Raw genomic sequence first — 20,767 nt, 5'->3', positions numbered from 1 at the left:
TCGTGAGGTTTCCTGGGATACACCTACATGCAGATCTTAAAGAGCCCCAGCTTTGGTTGCCAGGGAGACAAAGCACATTTATGGGATTTATGTCTTCTTTAAGTCCTAGAATTATTCCTGAAGTGTAGGTGAATTCTGTTTGTTTACTAAAAGTACCAAAAATAATAACAGGATTTTTTTTAATTGAAATATAGTTGACTTACAGTATTAGTTTCAGGTATACAACATAGTAATCCGATGTTTTTATAGATTACACTCCATGCAAAGTTATTATAAAATACTGACTATATTCCCTGTATTGTACATTACATCCTAGTAACTTAAATTTTATTTTATACCTAGTAGTTTGTACCTCTTAATCTCCTTCACCTATTTTTCCTTCCCCACGCTCCACTCCCCTCTGGTAACCACTAATTTGTTCTCTGCAGCTGTGAATCTGTTTCTGCTTTGTTATATTTGTTTGTTTATTTCATTTTTTAGATTCCACATATAAGTGAAAACTTACAGTATTTGTCTTTCTCTGTCTGACTTGTTTCATTAGGCATAATACCCTCCAGGTCCACCCATGTTGTCACAAATGGCAAAATTTCATTCTACTTATGGCTGAGTAATATTCCATCGTATACATATACCATATCTTCTTTATCCATTCGTTTGTTGATGGACACTTAGGTTGCTTCCATATCTTGGCTATTGTAAACAATGCTGCTGTGAACATTGTGTTTTTGATGCTGACTTCTACAGTCACTAATAAAAACACAGTGACAGTCTACTCAAAGAAAGCTTCTTGCAGCCGTCACTATAGAGAACATGGCTTATCACTCAGGAATCCGGTGGAGCCCTCTCACATGTGGTATGCAACAGTGTCTACTCTTGACCTGCATTCTGCTTCAGGGCACATTCAGAGGCTGGTGACTCAATTTGTATATGGGTTGTTTGGTCTTTGTTACTGGAGCTCTCCTATCACAGCAGAAAATAGCAGATGAGAGGGAGATGCTTAGGAGTAGCAGAAGTGATTACAGCAGAATTGATCTTTCAGCCTACATGCAGGGAAGGGTCAAAACATGCTGCAGGATGGTCCTGGACAATAATCATCATCAAGTAAAGATTCACTTACGTTCCAGGTGTAGTATCTATGAAGTCAAGGAGCTTTCATAGGGATGTGTGTGTATATGTTATGTGTATATATACATTCACGTACATATGTACACACACACGTATTTTAGAAAGTTTCACACCAAAAACAGTTGTTCATGGACTTCTTAGTTTAAGAGTAAGCATCAGTTATGTTGGAATTTTACACATGCGGAGCCACCTTATCCCTTAACAGTGAGAAGTAAATGAGCCACTACAATATTTCTCTAAATGAATTTTTCCATTTTATTTTTTCTGGTCTTTATTATTTTTTAGGTACAGCAGAAGGAAAGTGGCTTAAAATACAGATCTTTTCTGGACTTTGCGGGTCTTGATTTGCAGATCTTCTGGGATTTTTACAGTAAATTAAAGCAAAAGTAAGTCAGAATTTGTTACAAGGTGATAATCGGATATTGATAAGCACAACTGAAAACACTGAGTTTTGCTGTTCTAAATGGACAATTTCTTTCTTCCAAGATTTTTTACCTCCTGCTAGTTTATATTGCTCTGATTCGAAAGATTTGGTTATTGTTGAAAATAAACATCTTACGTTTCTACAAAGTGCTTTATTTGGGCAGTGTTTTTGCAAGCATTTTGTCATTTATATTACAACCTTACAATGATAGGCAGGTCAGGTATTATAGTATTCTCATTATACTACTGAAGAAACAGAATCAGAGGTGCATTTCTTTGCCCACAGTGGGCACAATCAGACAGGGGCTGTGTTTTCAGACTCTACCCAGCCCACTGTTCTTTCCTTTCCACTTTTCTGCCTCTGGTTGGCACTCTTTTTACTGAGCCTGATGCCTAGCGGGGAGAGCCCTTTGTAGATAGTTGTTTGGCTTGGAGGGTAAAAGCAACTTGCATTTTTGCTCTCTGATGTTCTTTGTCTTTCTGTAGCCCAAGGGAAGAATGCATCTGTGCCCAAACCCTGCTTCTGCAGCTCCTCCAGAGCTGTTTCTCCGTGCTGCAAGGAGACGCGTCAGCCACCTCTGAGGACGCCAAGGCTCCAAGCATGAGCCGTAGGCGGGTAGAGGCCGCCAAGGAGCTCTACACACACCTATGTGATGGTAGGGATTGGGGTTCTTCTTTACTGTGACCCTGAGCTCGTAGCCTGCAGGACCTTTTCCTTTAGAGAACAGGGGGTCCTCTGACCATGCAAACCCAGAAAAGGGTTTACATCTTTGGAAAATGAGTTTCCATGATCCTCTTTTGAATCATTATTTGGAGTTCAGGATTTAGTCCCTCTTCAACAACTTCCTCCTGGTTTCTGATATACAGTTGTGTTATATTGAGAGTAATTGCTATCACACTCCAGTCTTCACTTCAGCTGAGACACATGGATGAGGCTGATAGATTGAGGTGGGGGAGATGGTAATATTAATTGAGAATAAAACACGTGATCATCTGAAGTTATTTTTAAAGCTTCGCCAAGTTGTGTCTCAAAAGGACAGAAATAATGAAATAAAAACTGGTACATGGAGTCTTTATTTTTGTTAAATGTAAACAAATAAAAAAATAATTTCTGGGCTTCCCTGGTGGTGCAGTGGTTGAGAGTCCGCCTGCCGATGCAGGGGACACGGGTTCGTGCCCCGGTCCGGGAAGATCCCACATGCCGCGGAGCAGCTGGGCCCGTGAGCCATGGCCGCTGAGCCTGCACGTCCGGAGCCTGTGCTCCGCAACGGGAGAGGCCACAACTGAGAGGCCCGCGTACCGCAAAAAAAAAAAAATAATAATAATTTCTTTACATTGCCTAGCCTGTACAGAAGTATTTCTTTGCTCTGGTAGCGAGTTTATGGGCTAAAGCCAATATATATATTGTAAGTGAATAGGTGGGATATATTAAAGCTGATTATTCATTTTTATCAGTGGTGGATAGGGTGGATGGAGACTCTGCACCCATGGAAGTATTGAAACAAGAAGTCAGGAATACCCTTCTTAATGGGGCTGCCGTCTTCTTTCCTGATCGACAGACCCGGCGGGACCATCTCTTCACCATGATGGTAATTATTTACGTTAAAAGTACGGATTCCGGGCTTCCCTGATGGCGCAGTGGTTGAGAGTCCGCCTGCCGATGCAGGGGACACGGGTTCGTGCTCCAGTACGGGAGGATCCCAACATGCCGCGGAGCGGCTAGGCCCGTGAGCCATGGCCGCTGAGCCTGCACATCCGGAGCCTGTGCTCCACAATGGGAGAGGCCACAACAGTGAGAGGCCCGCCTACCGGGGAAAAAAAAAAAAAAAGTACGGATTCCATTCCAGAACTCTGTTGGGGTGAAACTTATTAGTCTTTGTTTTCTCTGAATATCCTCTCAGTTTCAGTTTCCCAAATGTGTATTTAATACTGTGTGCAAAGTTCTGTGTGGGACACAGGTATCTAAGGACATAGCGCTGTACTCAGGGTGGGGATGATAGATAATCCTGACATCCGTTTTGGAACCTGTTGAATCACAAAGGGGGAGTTTAGTCTCCTTCAGCTTTATGACATGCCTACAACCAAGTGTTCTTTTTAACATTTTAACCTTTTATTTAATATTTATTTTTATTTATGTATTTATTTTGGGTCTTAGTTGTGGCACATGGGATCTTTCATTGCGGCACGTGGGCTCTTCGTGGCGGTGCATGGGCTTCTCTCTAGTTGTGGTGCACAGGCTTCTCTCTGGTGGCGCGTGGGCTCCAGAGCGTGTGGGCTCTGTAGCTGCGGCATGAGGGCTCTCTAGTTGTGGCATGTGGGCTTAGTTGCTTGCAGCATGTGGGATCTTAGTTCCCCGACCAGGGATCAAACCTTAGTCCCCTGCATTGGCAGGCAGATTCTTAACCAGTGGACCATCAGGGAAGTTCCAACATTTTAACTTTTTTTTTTTTAAGTAAATTTATTTATTTATTTGTGGCTGCATTCAGCCTTCGTTGCTGCATGCGGGCTTTCTTTAGTTGCGTCGAGTGGGGGCTACTCTTCCTTCTGGTGTGTGGGCTTCTCATTGTGGTGGCTTTTATTGTTGTGGAGCACAGGCTCTAGGCACACGGGCTTCAGTAGTTGCAGCACGTGGGCTCAGTAGTTGTGGCTCACGGGCTCTAGAGCACAGGCTCAATAGTTGTGGCGCTTGGGCTTAGTTGCTTCGCAGCCTGTGGGATCTTCTGAGACCAGGGCTCGAACCCAAGTCCCCTGCATTGGCAGGCAGATTCTTAACCACTGAGCCACCAGGGAAGCCCCCATTTTAACTTTTTATTATGGGAAAATCTAAATACAAAGCTAGACTAAGTAATACATATAATGAATCCCTCCAACCCCCCAAGTGTACTCATCACCTAGATTCAATAATTATAAACTTAGGCTAATCTTGTTTCATCTGTAATATACTTCACCCACTCCCACCCCCCATTATTATTTCAAAATAAATCCCTGACTTATTTTATTCATAAATATTTCAGTTTATATCTGTAAAGAAAATACAACCAAGTTTTAATCTTCCCACCCAAAATTATGATTTATCCTAGGAATGCAAGGATAGTTTAACGTTAGAAAATCCGTCAATGAAATCAGAGAGGAAAAAAATCATATTGATAAATGTAGAAAAATTTTAATAAGATTAACTTCTGATGATGGTTCAAACAACAAAACCCTTAGCAAACTTGATATAAAAGGGAAGTTCCTTAATCTCTTGGAGGGCATGTATCCAAAACCTACAATAAACAATGTACTGGTCTTTGGGACACTAACTCATCCCTTCCAAAATGAGGTATAAAACAAGGATGCTTACTGTCGCTGCTTCTCTTTGATATTATATTAGAAGGCCTAGCCAGTGCTGTAGGACAAGGAAAAGAAATTTTAAAAATAACAATTAGAAAGAATAAAAGAAATAATCATTATTTGTCTGTTTAGACAGACAACTATTAGAAGTACTGAGAAGACTTTGATGAAGAAAACGAGATGCAGCATTTAAAAGGGCATTTCTGTATGTAACAACTAATTAGTAAATGCAATAAAAGCACCCTGTTGAATGCATAAAGCCCCATAGAAACAAAAAAGGGAATAAAAGAAGCATAAAATGTGGTCCCTGATGCCAAATGACTGCAGTGTATTTGGGGGCACTGCCACAAGGAAAAACTGACCCTATACGCAATAGGTGTTTAGAGGAGAATCTTGTTCAGGTTAAGTGATGGAGGAAGGTTTCCAAGAGGAGGGAGGATCTTTGGTTGTTTTCAGCTGTCTGCAAAATTTGCATATCAGCTTGAGGGATCAGGTTTTTTTCTTCTAGTTTTATTGAGATATATTGACATACAGCATTGTATGAGTTTAAGGTGCACAGCATAATAATTTGACTTACATACATCATGAAATGATTATCACAATAAATTGGATGAACATCCATCATCTCATATAAATTAAAGAAATCTCAAAATTAAAGAAATAGAAAAAAATTTTTTCTCCTTGCAATGAGAACTCTTAGGATTTACTCTCTTGACGGCTTTCATATATAACACACAGCAGTGTTAATCACATTTATCATGTTGTACATTACATCCGTAGTATTTAGCTTATAACTAGAAGTTTGTACCTTTTGACTGCCTTCATCCAGTTCCTCCAACCCCTGCCTCTTATCTCTTTTTCTATGAGTTTGTTTGTTTTTGAATTATAATTGACCTGCAGCACTACATTATTTCCTGTTATACAGCATAGTGATTCAGTATTTCTGTACATTTCAAAATGATCACCACGATAAGTCTATTTTATGATGTGTCACCATATGAAGATATTACATAGTTATTGACTATATTCCCCACACTGTACATTTCATACCTGCGACTCATCTAATCTGCAGCTGGAAGTTTGTACCTCTTAATCTCCCTCATCTATTTCTTCCCTCCTTCCACCCCTCTCCCCTCTGGGAACCACCTGTTTGTTCTTTGTATCTATGACTTTGTTCCTGTTTTGTTATGTTTGTTCATTTGTTTTGTTTTTTAAATTCTACATATAAATGAAATCATACAATATTTGTCTTTCTCTGTGTGACTTATTTCACTTAGCATAATACCCTCTAGGTCCATCCATGTTGTCACAAATGGCTAGATTTTATGGCTAATATTCATTCATTGTGTGTGTGTGTGTATGTGTGTGTGTGTGGGTGTGTGTGTGTATATATCTCACATCTTCTTTATCCGTTCATCTGTTGATGGGCACTTAGGTTGCTTCCATATCTTGGCTATTGTAAATAATGCTGCAATGAATATAAGGGTGCATATATCTTTTCTAATTAGTGTTTTTGTTTTTCCTGGATAAATATCCAGGAGTGGAATTTGCTGGATCATATGGTAGTTCTGTTTTTAATTTTTTGAGCACCCTCAAAAGCCATTACTATTTTCTATAATGGCTGCACCGATTACATTCCCACCAACAGTGCATGAGGGGTTCCCTTTGGATCAGTTTTTACTTCGTGAGTTTTAACCTTTGACAGCATCAGCTGACTCTGAATTGTGGACGAATCTCTGTCCCACTTGTTTGCTGGAAGCATTTATCAGGCAGCTGAGCAAATGGTTTTTTTGTTAGCTCGTGTCCCACACAGAAAAACAGAGGACATGCGACCTCTTGAATGACACTGCTGTGTGTTAGTAAAGCAGCTCATTACCTTTTCCTTTGCCCATCTCTCTGACAGCAGTGGTAAGGTCTATTTTTTTTTTCCTTCTCGTGCAGATGAATTCAACTGCTGTCATTTGTGACCATATCTCGTCTCTCCCAGCGTCGTGTGCCAGGCAGGGCCCCAGGTCTTAAATCCTCTGGAAATCTCCCCCAGTGCCTTGCATAGCAGTAGGTGTTCAACACATTTATTGAATTAAGAAAAACAAAAAAGTGCCCCCACAGTAACCCATAGCCTCATCACGGGGTGTGATTCCTTTAACTGTCACCGTAGGCTGTTCGGACTTACACAGAGAAGGCTTAGATCCTGTTTAAAAAAACAAACAGAAAGCTCACAAGAAAGGCGCTCTGTGTCTGCCCCCTCCTCCTGGGATGGCCTGCCCAGGCATGAAAATAGACGTCTTTTGGGAGTCACCTTCCTAAACATTTGCATCAAGCTTTCCCGCAGGAAGGCTTGAAAATGTCAGCTTCAGCAGCGAACAGAAGCAGACCCGCCATCTCCGGGCTCCGCTCCCTCTTCGCGCTAGGCCAGGTCTGAGTTGGGCCCGTGAGGTGGTCTGCTGACCCCGGCTTTCCCCATGTTTGGGATCAGTGGGCCATGGCATTTTGTGCTGCTCTAGGGCTCTAGAATGTTGTGGAATAGATTTCCTGAATATGCAGTGTCTTGTTTTCTAGAAGAATGTCACCGAGCAGGAACACAAGCAGTCCCTGCAGCTCACTTTCCGCTCACTCTGCACGTATTTTAGGTAAGTTTACAGTTCTTTTCAGTTATCCAGTATTTCAGATCTTGGCAACGTTGTTTTCTTGAGCTCTCCCTTCCTTTCATGTGCTTTTGGAGTAACCAAGTACTTCCCTCACTCAGCCAGGTTTCTAGAGTGAGGTATCACGAGACTCAGAAGTGACCAAAATAGTGGTAGAATAATAGTCTTGTCAAGAGTTTGCTCCAAGTCCCAGTCACTGTAAGACACTTTAGAGTTGAACCCATGGGGAATCTCCTTGAATGCTTCAGTTTCTACATGATTTTTGAAGACAAAAAAGAAACTGAAGGAGTTTGGAGTCCAGTCCTCAAGTCTAAAAACCCAGATACATTAAAGCCCAAGCCCAACTGCAGAGGCACAGAGTGGTAGTTTAGCAAAAATTGTGCTGGGAGGGGTGACATGGAGACCATTACCTGCTTTGACTCCCAAAGAAGCTCATGGGCCTGTAGGTTGCGTTATTAGAGGTATAGACTCTTGAAGGAGGGAGGGGACTAAAAGCCTGAGCAACTGTCTGCAGGTCAGACTATACCTGGTACGGAGGCCAGATTTAGAGGACTGTATAAAATGTCTTCAGAATCAAGTATCAAGGATGATGAAAGAGAGCCTGGGGCTCACGTGAAGAACCTTTGAAGGCACAGGGAATGTTTAGCCTGGATTGTCAGATTAGCAGCCATGAGATTAGGTGTATTTCCTGTTGGTGGCCAAGGTGATTTATTCATCATATTTATTCCCTGGAATCTTTTCTAAGGACTTGAAGATTTATGGGCCAGTGCTTACATAAGTACATGTGGACAGACAGTGGCACAGACCCAGCTGGGACCCTGGCCTTTTCCTGACCCAAACTCCTCACATCCCATAGAACTGACAGTGAAATCTTGCTAGGTTCTCTTTTGGAACCTTTTGAGATAGACAGCGTGAAAATCCCCTTCCTGAAACAAGGTGTCATGACTAATTTGTGTCCTTTCAGTGATAAGGATCCAGGCGGCCTTCTGCTGTTACCTGAGAAAGGCGACCTGGCCGACATGGACATCAGTGAAGTGCTGGCGGTCATGAGCACTCTGCTCTCTGTTGCCGCTCGAGAGGTAACTGATGCCGCTCTGTTTCCTTTGCCTCTTGCCTTTAGGAGACGGGGGAGGGCAGTCACGGCTCCTTCCCCTTTAACCCTCATTTACAGCATGATTATAACTTTGCCTATGACTGTCACACACGAGCTCGGAGGTTTCCCCTCCTGCCTTTGCTTCTAGTCAGCAGCTTCTGCAAAATGAGCGAGAGGATGCTTCCCTGCCCCTTGGTAGTCAGCCAGCAATAAATACCTGAAAGTGCTCAGTAAGACTCCCTTTGAAAAGGAGGAATGGGTATTTACTGAGTGCCCTTGTGGTGTCAGTCAGCGAGCCCAGCGCATAGTCATATATTTGTGGTGTGAATTCTGTGGAAAAAGCCTTTAACTTTTTTTTAAATTTAAGATTACTTAGCAAACCCACAGGCTAATCAAATCTGAAAAGATGGTCTCTTTTTTTCTGTGCTAATGATATTTTTTTGTGTGTGTGTGTGCTAATGATATTTTAAAGGTTTTTCTTTTTCTTTTTTTTTTTAACATGAAGGATTTTGTTTCTCTAAATGTAGTCCATTTGTCACCTGGATCAGAATCGCCTGGAACATTGTGGCAAACATTTGGATTTCTAGGTCCCACCCCAAGCTACTGATTTAGAATCTCTGGGGGTAGGGCTTAAAACTCTGCATTATATCAAGCACCCCCAGAGATTCTGAAGTAGCAGAAGCCCTGTAGTAGGGGACCAAGCACTGCCTCTCTGGATAAAATACAGGAACCACGGAGTTAGAGGAGATGTGGGGAGAGTGCAGACCACACCCTTGATGTGTTTAATGACGTGGCTGAACTTGGTGTCTTTAAATCTCTTATGTTTTTGTTAGTGCTTTGCTGTTTTCAGGTTGCTTCTGGAGCCGTGATTTCGTTCATTCCCAGCTGCCTGCGGTGGTAGGCCGCTCAGCATTTACCCCCGCCAGTTGCTCACAGGGGCCTTAGAGAGCTTTCGGTCTGCTGGGTTGTCATTTGTAGTGTGCTAGGTCACACTGGGCTGGCCACTATTTAGACCTAATACGAGTTTAAATTCAGGGTTATTTTTATTTTACTGATGCCTGTGTTCTATAAGGTAATGTATTGACTTTATAAGCCTTGATTGTTTTTAATCAATGCTCTAGTTTCTGCTGTCACATTAATGTTCTCTTTAGTTACTTTCTCCTTTCTGTCTTCTTTCCAGACCTATCTCTTGAGTCTCCCTTAAAAATCTTACTCCAGCCTACTGCCCATCAGTTTTTGCTCTGCCCTGGTTAGCCGTGTCTCATTCTCATCTGTTTTTATTTCTGCCATTTCCCACACTTTCCCTTTCTCCTGGAGCTCATCTAAATTCTGTGTTTCCCAGACCACTGAATTCTTATGTAAGTTCTATGTTCCCATCATCAGTGCCCCTGGGCAGAAGACTCCAGTGTTCTCACTGGTTTTCGTGGGTGTTAATTCTGCCTCCTGTGTAAGTCGGTATGTGCTGGAGCCAGGACTAAAACCCTGGCTGTTCGACTCTTAGTCTTGTCTCCTTTCCACTCGGTCAGGTGTGCTGTGAGTTGTACGTAGAGAAGTGAGATAGCATTTGTCCAAGAGAATTCCTCATCATCTTCACTATTTGGAGATCACGTGATTGTCTTTTCTTCCCTGTCACTTTCCTGTGATACAAAGGAAGTTAGAAACTTCACCGAACCTCCCAGGCCAGGGATCACTGCAGCCATTGAGATGTTTCCTTGAATTATCTTTTTGAGTAAGAAACATTTATGGTTGTACTAAAGAAGAGTTCGATTTAAAAAAACTTTTTTTCAAGGTGGTCAGAAATGTTCCTAGTCTGAAAAATTTCTCACAAGTCTGTTAATTCAGTAGAGATCCACTAAAAGCCTGCTGTGTGCCAGGCCCTGTGCTAGGCACGGGGGTACAGTGCCAAAAGAGCACAGTCTTGAGCAGGCAAACATGTGATCAGTTACAATACAGTAAGGGCCTAAAAGTGTAGGTCTTATGGGTACAGAAGAGCACACCTGACCCCATCTGGTGGAAGAAGGCAGTAGAGCTTGAGAAGGGCTCTTTGGAGGAGGTGGTGCTGGAGCTCCTTGTGAGCCCACGAACGGAGTCTGATCAGGCATAGAGGAAGGGGTGTTCTTAATAGAACAGCATATGTAAAAGGCCAGTGACGAGATGGGGAGGAGCAGGTATTTGAAGAGGAGAGTGATAACGGCTAGGCTTCGAACATGTTGGGTTTATGATTCTGGTAGGACTTCAGGTGACAGTGTCTGGTTGGACCCTCGGGAGCTGAGCCAGTGCTGGAAATGGAGATTTGCAGTCATTCACCAGCAGGTGATAGTTGAAGCCATGAATGTCAGTGTCCTCTCATCGCCTGTGGGCACCTGTGTAGAAAGGGCAGCCAGGAGAGTAAGAAGGAGAGGCAGGAAGAAAGTCAGGGGCCACAGAAGCTGAGGGAGGAGAGAGCTTCAAGTAGGACCGTGGTTGGCACAGCTCCCAGGGCTGAGGTTAAGTGGGGAGGCTTTGCTCTCTAGGTGGCAACTAATGCCTTTGAGGAATGGCTTCAATGAATGGTGGGTGCAGGAGGGGTAGAATGGCAGGGAGGGGAAAGGCAAGCACAGCAGGTGCAGGCAACTGTTTCAAACGGAATACATGTACAAATATATATATATTGATGGACAATTTGAAGAAACAACTATCCATTTTAAGAAGTGGAACATTACCAATATTTTTGCAGTCTGCCCCTCCCCGCCCAGTGCCCTTCCATGGCTCACCTTCCTCCTTCCTCATCAGAGGTAACCACCATTCTGAAATTGATATTCATCATTTCCTTGTTTTTCTTTCTACTTATCCCTACATAGCAGGCTTGTTTTCCCTGGTTTTGGTCTTTAATGGAATCATGCGGCATACAGTCTTCTGGGACAAGTTTTTTTCACCCAACAGCATTTTTGAGATTCATGCATGTTGATGCATGTGCTGCAGTTCTCCCCCCCACCCCCAACCCACTGGTACACAATATTCCCCTTATGAATCTGCCATAATTTATTTATCCATTTTACTTTGGAGGGAAGGGATAGTTGGGTTGTTTCCAGTTCGGGGCATTTACATGGAAGTAATATATCTTGTGGTTTGTAGGTGCAGGAATTTATCCCTAGAGTTCATTTGACTCTTCAGAGAAACTGGAGATTAAAGATGATGGTTAGAGAGCCATAGTGGGATAAAGAATTGTCTTTTAAAATGGGAGAGATTTGATTGAAGGCTCAGGGGAAGGAGCCGGAGAGAAAAGGAAGTTTTGAAGATGTGAGAGAAAGAGAGAGAGAGAGGGAGAGAGAGAGAGAGAGAGGGAGGGAGAGAGGGGGAGAGGGAGAGAGGGGCGAGATAACCGTTGGGTAGGGTTCCTAAGGGGTGGAAGGGGGATGGCACGTGGAGTCCAACATCTATAAAGGCTCTGAACAGCTGGAGGGCAAGAGAGGAGTTTTCATAATACCGTCTTTCTTGGTCACTTTTGGGTTGAAAGCTCTGTCGTAAATATTCCCCACTTCCCTAGAATCTCTTAGTCTCTGACAGCTGCTCTCTTAGAGAATGCCCCTGGCTGTGTTCTGTGAATGGCCTGTTGCAAACACTTTGCATTTCTCTCCTCCCTTGTAGTGTGAGCTGTTGATGGTCGATGGGGCCCAAGGGGAGGTGGGCTCTGTGCTCTTCTCCCTGTTCTGGTCTGTCCAAGGCAGCCTGCTGTCCTGGTGCTACCTGCAGCTGAAGAGCACGGACTCTGGAGCCAAAGATCTTGCCGCTGACCTTATTGAGAAATGTGAGTTTCAGTACAAAATCCATGAAAACAGGTAGGTGTTTGGGTTTGACTCTGTGTGTGCTCTCTTCTAGTACCTCATGCATAGAACAGAGTGTGTGTTACTTTCATTTCATTATTACAAATCAGATCTGTCTTTGGGTTGTTTTTTTCTTCTTAAAATGGAATTCTGTAGCATGTCTTTTTGCTCAGTTTCCTGTCTGAATGAAGTAGTATGCCTAAGTGTTTCTATTGTACGGTTGGGTCATTTCACGGCCTAAACATTGCCTCTGTGGTCATACAGCACTCTTAGATGATACTGTATTCTTCAGTAGAGTCTGTCTTCCCTGTTTTAATCAAATTATCCAAAAAAGAAAGTCTTGAACTTTAAAAATCTAAGGTACATGTGAGCACTTCTGTGATCTTTGCTGGTACTGAAAACATTCACATTCATGTCCCATAAACCCACAGAAAATTATATGAAACCCAACAGGTTCTGAGAATTTGTATGTAGAAAAATCAGTTGCATCAAACTTGGTCTCAGCAGCCATGTCAAAAATGCTTACAGTATTGAGTCTTGGCTCTTCAAGTTTGGCCTGTCATATGGCGTACCTAGAGGCGGGCCCTTTGTAAACAAAGGGAGAGGCAGACCAGCAACTGGGTTGGTCAGCCATGTACCTTCACTTATAAAAGGGATATCTCCACCCCATTGAAAAGTAGCAAAGACAAGAAAAAATAAATCACTCACTTTAAAAGTAAACTTTTACTGAGATTCGCAGTGCTTTTCCCTCCCAGAGGAAAACGTTTGTATGACACTGAAATGGTCTCATGGTCTTTTCTGATGGGGAATTCCCTCCACAGCTTCTGTGACCCTCTCTAGCTTTGTCCTTGATGATGACCAAGCAAGTGATGTTTATATTATTTTCTTTATGTTTTGGCAGATGTGGGACAGTTTCTGGCACGCATGAGAGTGATTTTGGAATCCCTTTTGACACAGTATAGTGGCAAAACTGTAGTAGAAAAATTATGTAATTCGGTGTTTTCAATGGCAGCTCGTCAACTGGTAAGACAGAGTGGCAGCCATTTGTAAGGGGTGGGAGGGGGCAGAGTCTGAGGTGGAGGCTAAGTGCTTCGTTCATCTTCCTGTAGGTGATCTTTCTGCTGGACTTTTGCACATTAGATATTCCACACTGCACGCTCTTTAGAGAGTTCAGTGCCCTGACAGAGCTGTTGAAGGAGCTCTGCAGTGACCCAGATGGAGGACTGAACAAGGTACCTCGAGCTGGCATTTGAACCTGCTTTGTGTCCCCTCTGAGGAGCGCTGTGACCATACGTGATGAGACATACCACTCAGTTACAGGTCTACATGAATAAGTTACCTCTAGAAGAGCCTCCTCTGTTTTATCAGTACTTTATCAGTGTCCGTCAACTTCATCAGTGTTGGTTTTGCCAGCAAGAATAAATGCCAGTCTGAGTTGATTTGGCATGGTGAGCATTAGACAGGAGACACAGAGGAAACTGTACATAGATTAATTTAATCGTTCTATAACACATGAAATTATATAAAAACCATGTGAATGATTAACCAAATTGAAGTCCAGAAGAGAAAATCTGTGTTGAAAGGCAAATTAGAGGGTTGGGTATTTAAAAGCATTTTCTCCCTTACTCAGCCTTATAGGACAAAAAGTTTTTTCACTGTCTTGTTTGAATCTCACAACTCTGTGGGAGTAGAAAGGGCATATATTTAAAAGCCTATTTTAAAGACAGAAAAAGCAAAGACTGAAAAAAGGAGGGAGAAGACAAGATGGGCTCAGGTTTGCCAAGGTCCCAAATAGGAGTGTAAGGTCTTTCATGCTAGTACTGGTTTTTAAGAAATAGTTCTTACAGATAGTCATAGTTAGAAAAATAAAAGGTAATCAGAGTTACTATAACGCAATAGAAACCCCATGTCTTCTCTGCTGAATAAATGTATGTTGATCGATATATATAGATGGGAACATCAGGTATATTTTTAGCCTGTGTGATGATTTGTGTAGGGATGTCAAAGGCTACTGTCTGGGGCACTGATGCACAACACAGTTTCCTGTGTATGGCTGGATGTAGAGTGATGAAAACCCTTCTTTCTTAACTCGTTTGTCTACGTAGCTGGATGTGGAGACTTGGCAACAGGAACGTCCTGTGGTGTTACATACGTGGACCAAGGAGTCTGCTCACAACTATGAAAATAACTGCCATGAGGTGTCTGTCTTTGTTAGCCCAGGGGCAACCTATTTCGAGGTGGAATTTGATGAGAGATGTGAAACTGAAAAAAGGTACAACTCACCTGTTCTTTTTCCCCAAGCAATAATGGATCAGAAATGAGAGACGGAAAGTGATAAAGATTATGCTTTCACAGGTATGATTATCTGGAATTTACCGACGCTAGAGGTGGGAAAACACGCTATGACACAAAAGTCGGCACTGATAAATGGCCCAAGGTGAGTGATGTTCCCAGAGAGCCATGCGATCCTTGCTTCTGTGTCAATTCTTCTCCTTTTGTCAGCCTCAGGCGGTAATAGAGATACGGTCTTTGAAGGGAAGCACTTATATTACACTTTCGTAAAAGGAAGTGTTTATAGCAGAGTTCAGTACCTGTTTTGTAAATAAAGTTTTTTGGGGATACAGCTGTGCCCATTTGTTTGTTTCATCTGTAGCTGCGTTGGCACTTTAGTGGTGGGGTTGAGTCATCGCAACAGAGGCTGTACGGCCCAGAAAGTCTAATGATTGACTCTCTGATTCTTCATAGGAACAGTTTGCCACCCCTGGTTTATATCACATTGTCAGAGTAAATGGGGAGTTGTAATCCTTAGCGAGAAAAGGCCAGTGAGTCCAGGAGGTCCCTGACCGTGGTGATGAAAGCCAGGATCTCCCTCACAGTTAGGGCCGCGTGGTCTCTGGGGCTGGGAAGTTAAGTGCTGCTTCACTGTTGACCCTTCTCTCTGCTGTAAGCGGGCTTGGCTGGGAGCAGAAGAGTGGGCAGCGTGCTCTCTGGCTGAGTAGGTGGTGGACAGATGGGCATCTGAGGTTTAGAAAACCGACCAGCAGTTTTCTACTTTGCTTCTTCATAAGATGCAGTTGTGAATTTTCTGTTTCAGTCACTCCGTTATACATTTCTCCTTTAGTAGTTTTGGTGGAAGTGATAAGATATAATGATGAGAATATAGACCAATTTTTTTTTTTTTTTGGCCGCATGGCATGCGGGATCTTAGTTCCCTGACCAGGGATCAAACCCATGCCCCTTGCAGTGGAGGCACGGGGTCTTAACCACTGGACCGCCAGGGACCAATTTTATATTTAGATTTTTTTGAGTCGCGAAGAACATGCTTATTACTGAAATGCTACCTTCTCTAATCAGTTTGACCACATGACTTCTTTGTTTGTCTCTAGAAAGTGACCTTTAAGGCTGGTCCCCGGCTGCAGTTTCTCTTTCACTCTGACAGCAGCAACAATGAGTGGGGCTACAAATTCACCGTCACTGCCTATGGCCTTCCTGATGTCGCCGTGTCTTGGGGCTTGGATTTACAGCTCCTTGTTTCCCGGCTGATGGGACGCCTCGCTTCCCAGTGCATGGCACTCAAATCCCTGCATCGTAAGTCCACAGACCATCCCTTCCCTTCTTGCTAACAGCCACATTGAAGAGCAGGGTGGTACCCCTTTCGTGTAAGTTGTCTCCACATAGTGGCAGAGCAAAGGGGACTGGTAAAATTCCCTTTCAGTTTCCTTTAAACTAAACCAGAATAAGATGTCTACTTGGCACCATTTTCATCAAGTTGCTTGACTCAGACACTGGGGCACCTTGCCAAGGAAGGACACAGTGGATTCCCTGTCTGTGGAGGACAAGTGGGGAGGGAGCTGAGTTTTGGCAGCATTGTCATCATTTTTTTGTGAGTCAATTTTGGTATACTCCAACAAGAAGGCAGAAATATGGAATAAATTAATTGTATATTCTCTAATTATTTGAATATTTGTGTGAATATGTATAAATATGTGAACATGGATTTAGCCTTAAAGTGATTTCTTCAACTTATTTGTTAAATTCATCCAAGGATGAGTGAAACAAGAAATAGATTGAAACTTTCTAGTGTATTTTATTTCTATATCATGTCTTGAGTTTTTCCTCACTTTAAAAGTAAAATATCATAGAAAAATTGCATAATGGAAAAAAGCCATGGGGAAAAGCCATTTTTAATCCTAATACCCAGAGATAACTATTATTAACATTTTAATCTATTTCTGTCTAGTCTTTTTTCTTTGTTTATTCATAAACACATATATGGTGGGTATTTAATTATTGCTGTTATTTTTTTTACAAACTTAAGTTTACGAATTGTGAACATGTCCCCATAATGAAACATTTCTAAGTGGTCTCCTCTTATACCCTAGAGGTAGTTCCCATTCTGTTTTCAACTTACTACACGGGTTAAGTCATTTCAGAGGCACCTGTAACTGAAGCTGTCGTACAGAATGGTAGCATTTCAGGACTGCCTGATGGCTTGGGTTCATTGGGGTATTTGTTTATGAAGTATCACAATTACATTCTGCTAAATGTGTGTGAATTCCCTCCAAGTCTCAATGCCCAAGTTTTTTTAAAACCTTTTCTTCAGCAGTTCAAAGATTCTCAGTATATTAAGGAAAAAATAGAACTCTCATCAGCCTTCTTTTTCTCTTTCCAGAGTTAGGAAGTAACATGGCAATACCTCAGGCAAAAATGGCATTAGTCCTAAACTCGCCCTTGTGGAAACCTGTCTTCAGGCACCAAATATGTCCAGAGTTGGGATTAGAAGCAAGCTGGCCCACTCACCCACCCCAGGATAATAAGGAGGTATTTACTCTTCTCTTGTCTTTGTATTTGGAATGGGAAATGTTTACTAATATTTATTACTTTAAATTATAAACATCTGTGTTTGTATCTTATCACCCCCACTAAGCTGTTAGCTCCTCGAGGGCAGAAACTATCCCTTGTTCACTTGGGGTCCCCACTGTGCACCACAGGGGCCAGTGTAACGGGTCTTCAGAAGTACTGACTGACTGACTCTTCAGTGATACACAGTAGGTGCTCAGTAAATCTCTCTTGGTGGAGTTATTAAACAAACAAGTCGAGTCTGTTTCCGGTGCCCGCTGAGTCAGGCTTCAGAATAAATGATTTATGCTGTACTTACTTGTTCTCCGTGGAACAGTAACACATTATTTAGGCTTATAATAATTAAAAACGAAACAAGTTTGCCCACTGTCTCTTCATCTCCCCGCCCCTCTCTCTCTGCTCTACTACTTTTCCTCCCTTCTTCCTGCCTCCCCCTACCCCAGTTCTTCAGCAGTTAATTGCTGAATCCAGGGGTTCTTGCTCAGCCTCTCTTCTCCTTTGCCTCTCTGCTCCTTCTCTTACTCCATGGCAGCCCACTGTCTTCTTTGATCTCACCACTCCATCTGCCTCCTTTGCTGACCTCTCTCCTTCCTCCTTCTCCAAGGAGTTGGCTTCCTTTGGGCTTCCTCCCCTTCCCTGCACCCCACCAAGACTAGATGCTGTCTCCTCTCTTCTGTCGTCCTGTCTGTGTGAAAAATACCTCAATGTCCGTTTCCAGCCCTGGTTCTTCTCCCAGGCTCCAGTCGTGTATCCCCATCTTCCTGTTAGGTATTTCCATTTCAGTGTTCTGATTCCCTTTAACTCAGAGGTGTAAAACCAGGACGTCTCCCTGGACTTCTCGCTCCTGTTACTGTCATTATTGTTTCCCAGGCATTGAACCACTGCTCCCTGGCATCACCTTTATCCCTACCTTGTTCTCACCTTTCCTGTCCAGTCAGCTGCAAGCCCTGTGGCTTCTTCCTTGAGATGTTCATCACTGTTTCCTCTGTCTCCATCTTGATTCACAGACCCTCATCTGGCCCTTGCATTGTTACATTGGTACCTACCAAGTTTTTTTTAATCTCTGCATTATCTTGTCATTCCACTGCCAAGCACCATTAATGGCTCCCCGTTGCCCACAGGGTGAAGTCTAAACTCCTCAGTGTGACAGTCAAGGCTCTCTACAGTCTCCTTTCACCTTACCTATCTGACTCTAGTTCCCACCACTCCCCAGCTGAGACTTCAGGCCAGGTCAGTCTCCCCACTGACTCTTAACTTTTGCTCATGGTTGTGTTCCTCAGGGCCAAACCTGCCCAGTCTTCAGGGTCCAGTCCAAAGCCCATCCCCTCCAGGAGGCTTTTCTTAGTTACTTTAACCTGCCAGGAGCTCTCTCCTGTGAATTCTCAGCACTGGGTGTCCCTTCTAGGCATTTGGCACTTGATAATCTTATGCTTTACAGTAGTGGTAGTTTTAATGCTTTTAATGTTTTATTTATGTTTACCTTTTTTTTTAACCCATGTATCTGTCTGATCTCCCCCAAGTAGATTGAAACTTCCTGAGAGTAAGCACCGCGTTTTATACTTCTGCTTTGGCCTAGTAGGTGTTCAGTAAACTTTATTTTTTGAATGAATGAATTAAACATGATGGTTTTTCTTGTTGTTGTTGTTGTTGTTCCCAGGTTAAGAACATCCCTGATGATCCCTGCCACCAATTTCTTCTTGACTTTGCACAGTCAGATCCTGCCCAGAACTTCTGTGGGCCATATTCAGAACTTTTCAAAGGATTCATACAGGCATGTAGAAAACAGGCCCCAAAGACAGATATAGTTGCTGGTTCCACTATTGATCAAGCTGTGAACGCCACCTTTGCTGCTCTGGTGTATCGCACTCCAGACTTATATGAGAAGCTGCAAAAATATGGTAACTTATATTACAGGGAATGTTTTTGATCTGAAGGCCAATTGCTAAGTTTTAAGAAAGCTTATCTTAAGTGAAAGTTTTAAAATATTTTGGAACATACACATACTTCTACAACTATAGACTTCATCTTGCCAGTCCTACTTTGCCAGTCAAAAGATTTGTGACCAATTTATAGTTAGCAGATTGCAGTATATAGCAAGTAGCCTTGAGTTTCCTAATTAGCAGGTAATTTGTCTTTATCCAGAATTCTCATGGAAAACTGCTGAGAAGTTTAATGGAAAGAAACCTTAACTTGGGTTGTAGTCCCAGCTCACAGACTAGAAGTTGTGCAGCTTCAGGTTAATCAGATAACCTTTCTGCACCTGAGCATCCTTAGCTGTAAAGTTTAGAGTTGATTAGCTCTGACATGCTAAGAAATTCCAATATAAACCTGAGATGTTTAGGTAATTGAAAGTGCTAATAACCAAGGAGGAAATGCAGGCATTAACTCCATCTTTAGACTTGCAGCTTCTTTGTAGCATCATCCCTGCTTGGTTTCCTTTGTTGATAGCCTGCTCCTTGCCATTTCTTTTCCTCATGTCCCCCAGGGATACCATCTCTGTGTATTTACTATAAGTGTAGACTGCAGCCTAACAGGACCCACAGAGAGGGAGGGTCTCTCCCTACACATATCCTTTCAGGGGAAAAACATTTCAAACCCATCGTAAAGACAGGTTATGGGCTGTCCCAAGCACTTTGGCAGGATATGTGTTCTTTCCATGGTGCCGATGAAAGAAGCAGGAACAAATGCTTCCTTCCTTAGAGTAGGTAATTGCTTACTGCTCTAATTATTATTATTATTATTCTTATTGATATTATTAGCACTGCTACCTTTATTGCTTAGTCCTGTGTGTCCCACATTGCAGAGTTCATTTCCTGATGTCCAAATCATCTCAATTACTCCTTCAAATCTTAATATTTCCTTTAAGAAGCTGCTCAAGTAAATAACACTATACTGAAGCATGAGTGATTTAAGTAAACAACTGTCACATGGGAGAGTATATTTCTGCTGGGGATGAGGGGCCAGCTGACCTGTATGGTTCTGAAAAAAGATTCGGTACATGTTTCCATAATCAAATTGTAGTAAGACAACTGGACAACCTTTGTTACCTGTGGGAACTTTCAGTGGAAGGATAAAAGCCTTGTGAGTTAAAAGCTGAGAGATAGAACTCTCCCCCAGCTCTCTTTCAAATCATGTTCAGCTGTCACATACCTATTTGCAGTTAAGAAACCCACAATCAAATGTAGGAACTAGAAATATTTTACCGAATACAAGTTGTTTCTAGAATACCTACCACTGTTGCTTTGAAAGAGGTACAGTTTGTTCCCAGTTCTTTCTGTCCCTGCCTCTAAGGGGCTATTCATGGGTTCTTCCAGACTGAACTACTTAGTGAGTGGTCCTTATCTAGCTAATTTGCTCATCTTTGTCTAAAAATTTGTCACCCTTTTGGGTTAGAAATGTATGGGAGGAGTTTTTCAACTAGACTCTAAGCTGCTTGAGGGCAGGAACCATGTTTGTTTTTTTCAGCATAGTGTTTCCCAGTGCCT

At 42.6% G+C, this 20,767-nt stretch overlaps 1 protein-coding gene across 3 annotated transcripts in view; it reads left to right on the top strand.

Annotated features, from left to right (window-relative positions):
• Nucleotides 1–20,767, top strand: part of ZZEF1 (zinc finger ZZ-type and EF-hand domain containing 1) — a 112,971-nt gene that overhangs the window by 44,319 nt on the left and 47,885 nt on the right. For 2 of the 3 annotated variants that reach the window (XM_081219635.1, XM_081219633.1), the window contains exons 14-26: nt 1,411–1,511; nt 2,035–2,204; nt 3,004–3,137; nt 7,444–7,511; nt 8,491–8,605; nt 12,247–12,406; nt 13,324–13,445; nt 13,532–13,654; nt 14,528–14,694; nt 14,778–14,859; nt 15,809–16,010; nt 17,095–17,243; nt 18,940–19,180. In XM_081219635.1, coding sequence (XP_081075761.1) covers nt 1,411–1,511; nt 2,035–2,204; nt 3,004–3,137; nt 7,444–7,511; nt 8,491–8,605; nt 12,247–12,406; nt 13,324–13,445; nt 13,532–13,654; nt 14,528–14,694; nt 14,778–14,859; nt 15,809–16,010; nt 17,095–17,243; nt 18,940–19,180 — 1,834 coding nt within the window. Of the gene's footprint in view, nt 1–1,410; nt 1,512–2,034; nt 2,205–3,003; nt 3,138–7,440; nt 7,512–8,490; nt 8,606–12,246; nt 12,407–13,323; nt 13,446–13,531; nt 13,655–14,527; nt 14,695–14,777; nt 14,860–15,808; nt 16,011–17,094; nt 17,244–18,939; nt 19,181–20,767 lie in introns of all 3 variants that reach the window. The other variant, XM_081219634.1, reaches the window with a different exon arrangement.

This window comes from Mesoplodon bidens (genome assembly GCF_964165515.1).
Source record: "Mesoplodon bidens genome assembly, chromosome: 19".
Lineage (NCBI taxonomy): Eukaryota > Metazoa > Chordata > Mammalia > Artiodactyla > Ziphiidae > Mesoplodon > Mesoplodon bidens.
This window is presented reverse-complemented; position numbering and strand designations above follow the sequence as displayed.